At 32.4% G+C, this 14,491-nt stretch overlaps 1 protein-coding gene across 1 annotated transcript; it reads right to left on the bottom strand.

Moving 5' to 3' along the window:
- Nucleotides 1–1,808: 1,808 nt before the first annotated feature.
- On the bottom strand, nt 1,809–7,643 carry LOC131164528 (uncharacterized). The gene is made up of 4 exons (XM_058121795.1): nt 7,097–7,643; nt 5,809–6,258; nt 4,216–4,540; nt 1,809–2,178 (listed from the first exon to the last, which is right to left on the bottom strand). The coding sequence occupies exons 1-4, from the start codon at nt 7,499–7,501 to the stop codon at nt 2,042–2,044; spliced, it is 1,317 nt and encodes a 438-aa protein (XP_057977778.1). The 5' UTR covers nt 7,502–7,643; the 3' UTR covers nt 1,809–2,041.
- Nucleotides 7,644–14,491: the final 6,848 nt, after the last annotated feature.

Genomic DNA, 14,491 nt, shown 5'->3' with positions numbered 1-14,491 from the left:
GAGAGAGAGAGAGAGAGAGAGAGAGAGAGAGAGAGAGCCCTTTCAAAAAAAATCTAAGCAAGCTTCTTGAAGAAGCTTGCACACTATTATGTGTATATATATATATATATATATATATATATATATATATATATATATATTAATATCATACTAAACATTAATTAAAGTAAAACTTCTTGCTTTCACACTTTATATATATATATATATATATATATATATATATATATATTTCCTTATTGTATTATTCATTTTACTTGTTAATTTAATTAATTTATTTTATTTTTTTAATTTTATTATTATTATTATTTTAAATTTTATTTTTAGAGTGATCAAATCATTTAAAAACTAAGAGTCTAGTTGTTAATGTTTCCTGTTTTCTATTTCTATCGTCAATTTTTAGTTGTTTCAAGAAAAAATAAAAATCAAACTTAAAGTATTTAATTGTTTCAATAACTTGTCGCTATAATGGAATTAATTTTTTTGGATTATTTTATGCAATTTTAAATGTCAATATTAAATTTAAAATAAAATAACCATGTGAAATTTTAAAATATGATTAAACAAAAATACCAATAAAACGTTTAATTTTTTTTAAATAGTATATTCATTTAAAAAATATTTTTTATTATTTTCAATTGTCATGAAGAAAAATTGAGCAATTTTCAGTTTTTTTTTGCTTGTTATAGTTTTTGAAATATTACCAATTGGGTTATTGATTTTTAGTTTACAGTTTTTACTTTTAAATTTTATTTTCATAATTTTTTATAGTAACACCAAATAACACCCAAAATCTTCACACTATCTGATTAAGCATAAAAATTCTTTTGTAACTTCTACCAATTTCCTGTTTCTTTGTTTTTATAATTTATAAGTATGAAATTCTCGAATCTTCTATCTTTGAAGAACACCTAAATAGTTTTAGAAGTCGCAAGTTCTAAAATAGAAAAGAATGAAATGTGCACGGAATGGAAGATGGAGCACTTGAAATTATATAGTCGAGGGCCGATACGAGCCGCTAATGAACACAAAATTCAACTTGTCAATCTGCAAATTTTGTATATTACACTACCAAATTGGATAGTTCGTATTAACAAAATTTTGTCTAATTTTTTTTTCTTTTTGGGTATATTTTTTTAGTAGCATTATATTTTCCGTGACCCATTTCAGTTTCAATTATAATTCTTCGGTTCAAATTAAACACACGATGAGTTAAATTTTAGAAGTGTGATCAGTTGCAAGTTGTTTGCAGATCATTTTTTGAACGTATAATTGGAATAATTAATGCGCATTAAACTGAAAATTCCATCAATTTTGTTAATGGAACTGTGGAGTGAATTTTCATTAAATTAATTTTTTAAAAAATATATCGTAAATGTGAAAGGAGAAATTGTATCTTGTGTTTACATTAATGAACTTTGAGTGTCAATTAATTTGTGTCAAAATACATTAATGAACATTAGTAAAAGCTTTTCAAAAAATAAAATACATCATCGATTTTTTTATTTTTTTTATAACTCGGGACTCTAGTCATCATCGTGCTATTTTGAATACTATGGTGCGACACCAAACCCGTGGGAGTAAAAGTCGCCCGTTCATTAACGCACTCCTGATAATTCACCGGCATAATGCCTCATGAGAGAATCGAACTTGTGACCTTAGGGTCACCAAAGTTATAAATCGTCCTTACTATTTGAGCTGGTCCGGCTGGGTTTTTTTACATCATCAATATTGTTTTTTTTTTTTTTTTTGGTTTCCATTTTAATTCATATGGGACTACACGTACCAATACATTAATAAGTGCGAAAGAATTAAAATAAAAAATATCGGTATTATTTACACAGAAAAGCTAGAATTGAAAAACAAAAATTCTCCAAGAAACCAATAAGAAATGTAAAAATCAAAAAATGAATTATACAATAATGATCTAAACTGGTATGAACATTCCCTTCACCACACAAAATATAATGATTTAAACTCCCACCACTCCACATCTCTCTCTCTCTCTGTATGTGAGGAAGAGGACACAACAATAATAAATGGATCAAGAGATACCAACAGTTTTGCCAAGCAACCAGAGGACGAGAGAGAGCTCAATTCCGAAAATAAGCTGAAGCCAACTTCTGTCTAGCATGAACCCATACACTGTAATTCCTGCTCTGTTGTTCTCGAAATACGTCACTGCATGCATGCATGCATATATCCCATTCCAACAAAAATGAAAAATGAAAAATTAGTTTATGATCGCCTACAAATATTATTTTAATTGTATTAACATTTTTTTTTTAAAACGATGGTGGTTGAGACACTTTAAACACTCGATTAAATTATCGGAATAATGAGTTTGCTCCTCTACCTTTTTTCACTTAAATATTAAGATATTATCTTAAATAAAAAGTCAAAACCCCCAAAACTCAAATTCTGATCATTTTACAAATCCACTTTATACTAGATTAATTGGATTGCGTGCCGGGGGGGTGGGTAATACTGGTTTCATTCAAGGAATTAGACTTGATTTGAATGATGTTAACTTCTAATTTTAGGAAGTAAATTAATCAATTGAAAGATACATTTAATTTACTACCTTTTATTATTATTATTATTGAAGTAAGCACGGCACATTGAGAAAAGAAAATACAATTAATTTTGTCAAAAAATTTCAATACCCCTTCCCAAAAAAGGAGACAATAGTTAGATAATTTTGAGAAAATGTTTCATTGACCTAATCTAAAAAATATTTTATATATGACTGGTAAATAATTAAGATTGAGAAAGATACTTGTAATTCCTAGGAGTGCTAAATATATAATTAACAATTGGTTGGTAAGTATGTGGGTCTTATATTAATTACAAGTAAGATAGCAATAAATATTTTTTTTAAATATTGTGGCTTTTATTCAATCGGAAAACCTCATATATTTTCACATTTATGTAAGATATATTTAATGAGTATTCCTGTCCCCCAAGGGTGGCTCAGGTGGTAAACTCAAGACTTTTCCGAATTCAAATTTTGAGAGTTACAACTTTTCATTTGAAATAATATCTTGATATTTAAGTAAAAAATGGTAGAAAGATAGACCCATTATTCTAGTGGATTAGTTTAGCATTCAAAAGAACCTTGAACACTAATATCATTTCAAAAAAAAAAATCTAATTGAGTATTATTATAACGTGTTTATTTAATTAAATTGGATATTTATACTTAGAATTTGTAGATTTATTTTGAAATAATGGCAATAGAAGGAAATAATTTAAGATGGTAAATTGGAATAATATTTGTTAGCCTAATTAAGTATTTGGACAGATTAGGTTTTAGGAAATTTCTTATCCTTAATCGTGCCTTTATTTAAGAACCTTCGTTGAAGAATGGTTTTAACTAACAAAATTTGTCTTAAAACTAGTGAGACTATTGCTTAAAAGGGTGTTTTTTGGCTAATTGTCGTATTATTTTTAAAGGTATAAATGGATTGTGAGTAAAATAAATTCTATTATCTTTTAGACTTTCAATCCTAGATCACACAAAAAAAAAAAAAAAACACTTTCGGTAAGGGTTTATACGCTGGAATTAAATGTAACAGGAGTAGAATTAAATAAAAAATTATGTAGAAAATATGTACAATTATAAAGATTGATCTCTTTTGATTCCAAGACATCTCTTTTGATTCCAAGACATTCTCATAGATTTATTTTGAAAGAATGGCAATAGAAAGAAATAATTTACAACCGTAAAGTAGAATAATATTTGTTAGCTTAAGTGTTTGGATGGATTAGGTTTTAGGATTTCTTATCTTAAAAGTGCCTTTATTTGAGAACCTTGGATTGAAAAACAAAATTTGTCTTTAAGTTAGTGAGACTACTAGTAATTTTCATACTATTTTTTAAAGCATAGAAGGGATTGTGGATGAAATAAATCTTATTATCTTTTAGACTTTCAATTATAAATTTCAAAAAATCTTTCCACAACGATCTGGGATTAAATGTAGCGGGAGTAGAATTAAATAAAAAAATTATATAAAAAAATGCTACAATTTTAAGATTAATCCTTTTTCAATTTATGACATTCTTTGCGCACCAAATAGATCATTAATGCTAATTTTCAATTTTTGATCCTAAAATGTCATCCTTCTTTTCTTCCAAGTTAAGAATTAAAAATTAAATTCCCAATGATTTTAAAAAATCGGAGAGAGAGAGAGAGAGTGAGAGAGAGATGAAACGCACCGAGGGCTTGTCGTTTTTGGAAGGAGATGGTATTGTAGGCGTAGGCCGGCACAAGCTTGGTGTTGTCGAGGTCATCTTCCTCCCCTGCCGCGTCCTCCCCATCTGACGACTCTCCGCTGAGAGGAAGAACCTGGCCATCAAAGGCGGCGCACCCGCCCTGAGGTGGCGCCCTCGGCGTCTCCGCATCCGCCGTGTCGAAAGAGTCGATGGTGGCGCACACGTGCCACTTGGACGCCAGGCACGTGACCGCCTGCGCCTTGTGCGTAATCTTCGTCGCACTCCGAAATATTATGAACAGCCCCGTCACCAATGTCACCGAACACAGCTGCTCCAAAATCCACACCAAATCAAATTCCCGTTTAAAATTTAAATCTCAAAACCAAAAATAAATAAATATAAATATAAATATTTTGTTGGTTTAATACACTCTTATCTATCTAATTTTGAAACTATTTATTGAAATCAGAAAAGTGCTTACTCTAATACTAATTTGAAATTTTGTATGAAATAAATTAGTAATAATAAATCATATTGATACTATTTGCTTGTGAAATTAATTTTATTTTTATTTGACAATTTTAAAGTAATTATAAAAATATCACCTCATTTTTTAATTTTTTAATAGATAGAAAAATGAGAAAATATTTTTCAATATTTACTAAATTTCTAATTATTACTTTATGTATGGAGTTTTAGTACAAGATTATTTATTATAAGTTTTTTTTTGTTACATTTTTCATTATTTTCTAGATTTATTACATTTTTTTTCATTGTTTCATAATTTGAGATTATTTATTATGAGTATTTTTTAAATAAGTATTTTTTTCAGAAAAAATATTTTGCCAAGAAATACTTAGGATCGTTTAATTTTGAAAAATAAATATTTTTATTTTTAAATTTTTTATTAATTATAAAAAATTAGCTAATTTTTCATTTTTATAATATTTATATGAAATAAATAAATAAAAATAAATTATATTAACATTATTTGTCAGTGAAAATAATTTTATTTTTTATTTTAAATGTTTATAATAATCGCTAAAATATCACATAATTTTCTAAATTTTTAAATAGATAAAGCAACTAAAAACTAGTTTTATTATTTCGTAGATTTCTCATTATCATTTTACATATGGGACATGAAATTTGGAATTCGAAATTTGAACTTTAATTTGTATGACTTATATATAAAATTTCTTTTAAATCCACACAAAGTCAAATTTAAGTCCCAAAATTTATTATTCAAAATATTGTGTTAAATAAAATTTAAAAAATAATTTACCTTTTTTATGATTATTTTGAAATCTAGAAATAAAAAATTATTTTGTATATTCATCCCAACTTTTTACTTTCTACATTTTTAATATAAATTTTCAAATATTAAAAATAAGTTAAATATTTATAATTATTGAAAATTTAAAATTTAGAAAGAAAAAAAAATATTTTTCAAAATTAACGAAAATTATCTTTAAAAAAACAATAATTTAAGTACTTATTAAAATAAATACTCATTTAAACGTATGCCAAAATGTAATTAATTTTAAGTAATAAGTATTTATTCTTTAAAAGACATTTCAAAATGTGGCTACTTACGGCAAGTTCGCCGGCTCGGAAAATGTTGACATCGGCATGGGAGCGGGTGGTGTTGAGGAGGGAGGCGAGCTGACTGGCGGTGACGATGGTGAGGGCGAGCAGGATGAAGGAGCGGTAGCGGTGGCTGATGATGCGGAGGTGGCGGCGGATGCGGAGGTGCTCGAGGAGGACAGTCTCGACGTCGGACTCCACCTGGAAGACCTGGGCGAAGTCCTGGAGGCGGAGGATCTGGAGGTGGCAGATGAGGCGGTAGAGGACGCAGACGAGGAAGAAGACGGTGGTGCGGTAGAGCCAGGAGAGGAGCTCCAGCACGCACGCCACGGCGTCGCTCAGGTAAACGTTGCCGAGAAACGGGATCTGCGACGCCCCCGAGGTGTACCACCATATCTTGTAGGCGCTCACCGCCGCGAAGCACGGCAACACGAACACCAGTAACAGGGACAGTGATCTCTGCAATGGGCGTTTAATCTCAGCCGGTCAGCGCGTTGACCGAACAGGAGTAGCAAATAGGAATACACTTAGTTGACCAGAATTGAAATTGACTGACGATTAATTGACCGGACGGCGACAAACAGAAGATGTTCTTCAATTTATTTTTGTTCTAGGATCAAAGGTAGCTAGCTAGGGTAATTTAAGTTATTATGCTTTAAGGGCAAAATCCAGGGCGAAATTTCCTGCACTATTGGTAGGAGTTTGGATTTTGCACTGTTCAATTGTTGACTTAAGGAGGAAGCCAGCTTGTGTTCAATCATTATCAGCGAAGATTGTTCCCCATCACTGCCATCCATGGATGCCTTTTTTGTTTTTTGTCTTCCAGCCCATTGAATGAACCCAAAGGCTTGATTGCTGGAATTTAAATATGAAATTTTAAACTTTACTTATTTAATTACTTTTTAAATACAATACCTCATGCTCTGATCATAACACCATGAAGTTTTTAATTATATTTTTTCTGAATTTCAAAATCTCTGAGAAGATGCAAAATCAAAATAGACTTGATTTAAGGGGAAACAAAATAATAATAATAAAGGGTTCATAATTGGCCTACAGTAAGGTGATTTTTGTATATTTAAATTATACCCAAAAAAATTAAGAACATAAATATGTTCCAATTGTGGCAAAAAAAAACACCATTTCTCAAAACTTCGAAATCAATATTGTTCTACCCAAAGATTCACACAACAGATCATTAAAAAAAATAAAAGGAATAAAATCAAGGAAACAAAACAAATAAAACTCATTTTCAATAATCAGCATTCGGCAGAGAGAGAGAGGGAGAGAGACATACATTGAGCTGCAGGGTGTATTCATTGCGGACGGTCTCGCTCTCGGTATAAAGCTTATCGAAGAAGAGGAACCTGCGGAGGCCGTACTTCTTGACGAAGCCGGTGAGGCAGAGGAAGGAGAGGACGGCGACGCCGCTGAGGGAGAACTGCACGATGGCGTCGTAGGGGCGGTGGTGGCGGGAGTCGCAGGTGGGGCAAGCCAGGACGAAGTGGGACAGGGCGGGCACCACCACCGCCAGCAGCAGGAACAGGCACCAGGAGAGGCACGCCGTCCACGCGCTCGATTGGTCCACGCACATCCACCGCAGCCACGATCTGAAGCTCTTCAGCTCGTCCTGCGCGTGGGATATGCAGCGCGTGATCCCCTTTCTCCGTTTAATCAACGCCTCTCTGCTTTCGTCTCCCATCGCTAGCGATATGTCTGCCGATCGGCGCCCGCCACCCGCACACACAGAGACAGGGGAGCAGGAGAAAGCGAGATTGGAAATTGATTAATTTCTGGGTTGTTTCTAATTAATCTCTGATGCTGGTGAATGTGGCTTGCATGGCGGACAGGAAAGAAGGATGGAGCGTTATATAAGGAAGGGGAGGAGCTGTGGCCAATCAGAATGGGACAAGTGGTGGTGTCTCAATGGTTTTTGGTAGTTACTGAAAACCTATTAATCTTATATTTTACCCTTTAAAATGAGTTTATAATTTAAGCCAAAAAATTATAATTTATCTCACAAAATTATAAAAACATATTAATTCACTTTAATACTCTTTGGATTCCCGTGGATTTAAAACAAAAATAAAATATCAATCATTCTTATGTATTACTTTTTTTCATTAGACAAATTTATTTGAATTTGCCCATATATGGATAAGAGAAAGAAGAAAATCATTTTTAAATAAATTTATAAATTTTACAAAACAACTTGTTTTAAATTTTATAATATTTAAATGGGATACATCCTTGTTTTCATTTTGGGACATTAAAAATGATTTATAGCTGTGATGATACGGACCCCATCAGACAAGTAATCACTAGGTACACCAGTATGGGGCCACACTATTACACCCACGGATCACTTGCCACATGGGTTTGTGTCATCTCGAGTCCGCATCCTTTAACATTTCCCAATGATTTATGTATACTTCTCTTATGAGTGTGTGTGTGTGGGTGAGGTGGGAGGGAGAGGATCCAGTTCAATTAGATGCTGAGAATGGCTTGATGAGATATGACTGCGATCGTTAGAGAGTCAATGAATGGTCTAGATTTAGCGACATGCATATGTGCGAATCTCTTTAGTAGAAAAAAAACAAAAAAAAAAGTTGTGTTATTTATGGTGTGGCTCTTATACTTAGAGTTTATAAACAAAGAGAGAAAAACATATGAATGTGTTTTTGGTGCAGGGCAACAACAAAGACTTGTCGACGACAGCCCTGCCAGGGAGCCTTATTAACATAAAGTCATGTTTGTCAGTTGTGTTTCTTTAATGTCTCTCCCTCCTATTTTAGTTTTTTATACTTCATAATATTGTTTTCGATAATAATTCTCAAATGGGTGCAATTTTTTTCAAGAATCCAATAAGTGAAAAATGCAAATTCTGACCTAAATCTAAGTAAGATCCCTGCCAGAGAATTTGAGCAATGACATATTGAATATTGTTTTTTTTCCTTCCTTTTATTCTCCAGGATATGAATAATAGAATAGAATAAAATACAAATCGCCTGAGATTGAGATGATGATCTAGTTGTGGTGGTGGTGGTGATGGCGAAGATGGTAGTTAATAAGGTAAAAGTAAAAATCAAGAAAAATGGGTAGATCATAATAGGAGTAAAGAACACGAAATAATGAAAATTTTAACCCAAAAAAATGAAACAAATCAAATAACAAAATTGAACTAAAATTGGAGTAAGCATTTTTTGGTTTTGTTTTAATACGTAGTTTTCAACTTTTCCAATTAATGGTTCAATTTTAGTTTGGCTTATTCAATAATCACAGTTAATTGAAACAAATTGATATATTATAAATGTATAAAACTAAAAATATATATTATATAATATGTTAATATTTTAAATAGAATAAATTATTTATCAATAACAATTTTGAACTTGGCTTGGTTACTGTTAGTGTTTAAAAAATTAAAACTTGGATTATGGATTTTTTCTTATTTCATGCGTCGACATTTTTAAGCTTATATAAGATGTTAATTTGAAGTTTATAAATCTATGAATTCATGCTTGAGTTTTAAAGTTTGAATTTAAAATTTATATAACTTATAGTGCTTTAAAATGTTAATGGGATTCAATGATTCAGTCTAGTAGCAGCAAAATAAATCAACTGAACAATGGCAAATATCCTTTCAACTACAAATATACATCAAATTAAAATGAAAAAAAATAAAAAATCAAATTCTTCAAATTCGAGTTCAAAGAAATATATATACCTGCTTGAAGGTTGGAAGGCTTCCGGTGGTTGATCTTCACGGTGAAGGCGACGGGGACAAACCCGGCTCAGCAGTGGTGATGAAGAGACGGTGAGACTGAGAGAGAGAGAGAGAGAGAGAGAGAGAGAGAGAGAGACCGGAGAATACCAGCTTGAAGGGAAGCGGAGGCGGCTGAGAGAGAGACTCGACGGCGAGTGGTGGGTAGCGGCGGCGGTGGCTGCGAGAGCAGCCGGAGGAAGAAGGAAAGGAGGGGAAAGAAGGGAGATGGGAAAGGAGGGGGCGGCTGCGAGGGTAACCAGAAGAGGAAGGAAAGGAGGGGAAAGAAGGGAGGAGGGAAACGAGGGGAAAGAAGGAAGAGGAAAAGGAGAGGGATCGGGAGAACGCAGAGAGGCAGAGCGGGAAAGGAAAGGAAAAGGAGGGAAGAGAATGAAGATTAGGGTAAACTTTACTAAAGGACTAGTAGTGATGAATCCATAATCATCACTACTAGTAGGGCAATAGTGACGAATTATTAAATTCATCACTAATGCTTTGCCTCTTTTTTTTTTTTTTAAATACGTGAAGTATTAGTGACATCCTCAAATTCGTCACTAATACAAGGAAAATAGTGACGAATTTCAAAATTTATTACTAATACTTTGAAATAAAAAAATTAAAATTATTTTAAAATACGGAAAACATTAGTGACGGTTTTAAAATCCGTCACTAATACCAAGGTAATAGTGACGAATATATTAATTCGTAACTAATACTCTAAAACAAAAATATTGAGATCATTTTTAAATATTGGTGCAATAGTGACGAAACAACAAATTTGTCACTAATACTCTGAAACAAAAAAAATCTTATTTATTTTTCAATACGTGAAGTATTAGTGACGGTTCCCAGATTCGTCACTAATAATAGACAAATAGTGACAAATAAACAAATTTGTCACTAATACTCTGAAACAAAAAAAATCTTATTTATTTTTCAATACGTGAATTATTAGAGACGGGTGCCAAATCCGTCACTAATAATAGGCAAATAGTGACGAATAAATAAATTCATCACTAATACTCTGAAAAAATAATCTAATTTATTTTTTAATACGACAATTATTAGTGACGGTCTCAAATGCATCACTAATACTAGGGCAATAGTGACGAATATATGTGAAACTCCATGAATGAAAGACTTAAAAGATTATATGTTACTACTCATATCAATAAGGTGCACATTTCCTTTCGGGAGCTTTCCCATAAGAACTCCATAGTTAAGCGTGCTTGGCTTGGAGCAATCTTGGGATAAGTGACCACCTGGGAAGTTTTCTTAGGAAGTGTGTGAGTGAGGACAAAACACACTGAAAAGAACACGTGTTGGTTTGTGGGGCCTGTCATTAGTCTGATAAGGCCCGCCCCCCTATTGTCTAGTCCAGGTGGAGGAGGAGAGACGCAGTGCTCCCTGATAGACTCAAGTTAGGGCGTCACAATATACCAATTTGTCACTAATACTTGAAATAAAAAATTTAATTTATTTTAAAATTAATAGTAGTGACGATTATTTATTCGTCACTAATAAGAATCTTTTAGTGACAGATATTAGTTGTCACTAATACTGTATAAATCATCGCAAATATTTTTTCGGGGTAATTTATGCTCAAAAAACTATTTCCCCCGATTTTTTTTTATTTTTAGTGACGAACTTATTAGTGACGGATTCAATTTCGTCACTAAAGGGGTTTTTTGTAATGATATCTAAAAAAAAATGAGATAGGAAAAGTGGGTGAGTAGGAATTTTAATTATAACAAAAATTCTCACTCCACTAATTCTTTCACTTACTCTAATCATTCTCTTCCTTTGAAAATTTTTTGTGAAAAATAAAAGTTAAGAGCATCCTATTTATAGGAAAATGTTGAGGAAGAAAATAAAATTTATAAAAATGTGGGGAGATGGTTGAAATTATAATTTTTTTAAAATAAAGAAATGGACATAGGATGTGCTAGGTATGGGTTAGGTATGTGATGGAGATGGGGATAAGGTGGAAAAATGGGAGTGTTTGCTGACACTCTCATTTAATTAATTTAATTAATTTTTTTTTTGAAATCATTATTATTATCATTGTTATTATTTTTAAACTATGCTTTAATGTATTTATATATTGAAAAAGAATTACGTTTGAATTTCGAAAAATCATGTGGGCCCCGCGCAACTTTGAAACCCAAGTGGGTCCTACATAACTCTAATAGTTCTCACACAGTTTTGTAGACCTTACACAGTTTCGGTACTTATGTGGACCCCACACAGCTTCATGACTTATGTGGTGCATAAGATACCTATATTATTATTATTATTATTATTATTATTATTATTATTACAAATTATGTTAGTCAAAACATTTTATGTATGCGTACTTATTTATGTGTGCAAACGGTGTCTACCCTGTTTATCCTATGAAATTTCATTTTGACCAAGCCGACCTTCAGGGAGCGACTCAACCACAATGGTCTCTGAACACTCGCTTAGACAAGATCTTTCTTAGGCATCAAACATAAAAACAAGGATCCTAACAGAGAAATACTTTCGTTTTTAGTAACCATTATTATCATTATACATTTTTGGGGTTATTACATCCTCCCTTCCTTATAAAAATTCCGTCCTCGAAATTTACTAAAATTAAAATGAGTACCTTTTATAATGTTGTGCCTTTATCCAATCCTGCTATCGTCGAAAAGATGTCGGTATTTCTAACATATTTTTGCTTCTAGTTCCCATGATGCTTCTTCACTGTCATGGTTGTGCCGAAACCTTTACTAATAGAATCTTCTTTGTGCGTAATTCTTGATCTTTCTTGTCTAAAATGTGGATTAGTACTTCTTCATATGATATATTATCACTAACTTTTAATGACTCATAGCTTATCGCATGAGAAGGGTCTGGAACGTACTTCTTTAACATTGAGACGTGGAATACATCATAAATTCTCAGCAATGTAGGAGGTAGGGCAATTCTATAAGCGACTAGACCAATCTTTCCAATACCTCGAATGGTCCAATATACCTAGGGCTTAGTTTGCCTTTTTTTTCCCAAACCTTACGTGTAAAGACCCAAACCCGTAAAATAAATAAGTAAAGGGTAAAAAGGGGATTACAACAGGGTTTGTCGACGAAGGCAGTATGTTCGTCGACAAAGTCCCTTCAGTTTTTCGTCGCCGAAATTCAGAGCGTCGTTGACGAAGAAATACCGAGTGAACCAAAGAAAATATCCGGATGAATTCGTCGACGAAGGTATAACTTCGTCCACGAATTGAGTGGTTAGCTCGTCAACAAATTTGACTCGGTCAAAGGCTCTATAAATATTGATTTTGGTTGCTTAAGGGTTAAGAAAAACCCAAAAGCTCTCTCTCTCTCTCTCTCTCTCTCTCTCTCTCTCTCTCTCTCTCTCTCTCTCTCTCTACGATCCTTTGCTGTTCGTCGTCTATTTCTACAATCGGAAGTTTCAGCGTGGATCAAGGGATGAAACTCTACAGTTATAGCGGATCAGATCGCTGTTTTGAAAATTTTTGAGATTTTCCCTAAAATCGAGGTAAGGATCTAAATTCATTTTCATTTCAATAGATCTGTAGTAGATTGAATAATACTAAAATATTGTTCTTCGATTTTTAGGTTTTGAGGATTCCATGTCGTAGTTTTGGATCAACGAGCTCGTGTTTCGATTTATACGTTAAAAGGTAAGAGAATTTGTTTACATCAATATTTTTAGAAAAAGAAATCACAGGATATGTAGTTTATATTTATATGTACTTATTGACTGCTTATTTGCAAAGTTTTACCGGGTATAAATGTCAATTCTTATAATTTTCACGATTTTACGATTTTGGCATATCATCTCCAAATTTCTTAAACTACTTTATTTGCACTAAAACTAAAGTAGGGGATGCTTGAAACTCTTAATAGCAGCATAAATGATATTTTACAAACTAGTTTATATAAAATGTATGATTTACCAAATAAGTGTGACGTATGATATCAATTGAATCTATACTGATTTGAGATGTATGTATATGAATTATGGGGACTAAGGTTCCAAATGATTATCAGAAAATGCAGAAAATAGGTGCCGGTAAGATACCGTGCTAAGTATGAGCAAAGGGTTAAACCGAGAGGTATTTATAGACTTCTTAAAAAAAAGTTTTCTCATTTAAGAGGTTGACATGAAGTATTTAGGTAACTTTTCAAAAGATATTAAATCATAGAATTAATTTTGAAAAACTTTCCGTATAGTTTGAAATTCAAAATCCCCGTAGAGTCAATCGGCTGACTCACTCAATTGGGTCATTTTTATACTAGTCAGTATGTCGGACAGACGGTTTGTAAAGACTCGAAAAATTAAAATGATTGAAATAATAATAAAATAGATAAAATAACAAATAAATAAATAAAAGGAATGACGTGGGAAAAAGAAGAAAAAAAATTAAAATTAAAGAAATTAAATTAAATTAAGATAAATTAAATAATTAGTTATTAAATTAAACATTTTTACATTAGTTTTAAAAAAAACTAATTGAAATAAGAGAAATATATATATAAAGTAACTGAGATAAGAAAAAGGAAGAAGAAGTTAGAGAAGGCGACCACCCCCCTTCCCTGAGATTTCTCATGTGTAGCCGCTCCGTCTCCGTCTCTCTCATTCTCTTAATTTCTCTGCGGATTTGCAACGAATCGGGAAACGGAAGGTGCCGTTGGATTCCTGGTTTCGCTGCCGACATTTCTACTAAAGCAGATTTTTCATGAGAACGGATTAGGCACTGCTCCTACGGAAAGGTAAGTTTTCCTCATTTTCTAAATTTTGCTTTAAATCTACTGTTAAATTGACAATCGGGTACCACCACGTGGTCTTAGTCGTCATCGTCGTCATTTTGATGTAAGTAATTTTTCAATTGGAATTTTCTAAACTCTACTCCAAAGCGAGAGTGAGATTTGGGAA

Source organism: Malania oleifera, chromosome 1 (genome assembly GCF_029873635.1).
Source record: "Malania oleifera isolate guangnan ecotype guangnan chromosome 1, ASM2987363v1, whole genome shotgun sequence".
Classification (NCBI taxonomy): Eukaryota; Viridiplantae; Streptophyta; class Magnoliopsida; order Santalales; family Ximeniaceae; genus Malania; species Malania oleifera.
This window is presented reverse-complemented; position numbering and strand designations above follow the sequence as displayed.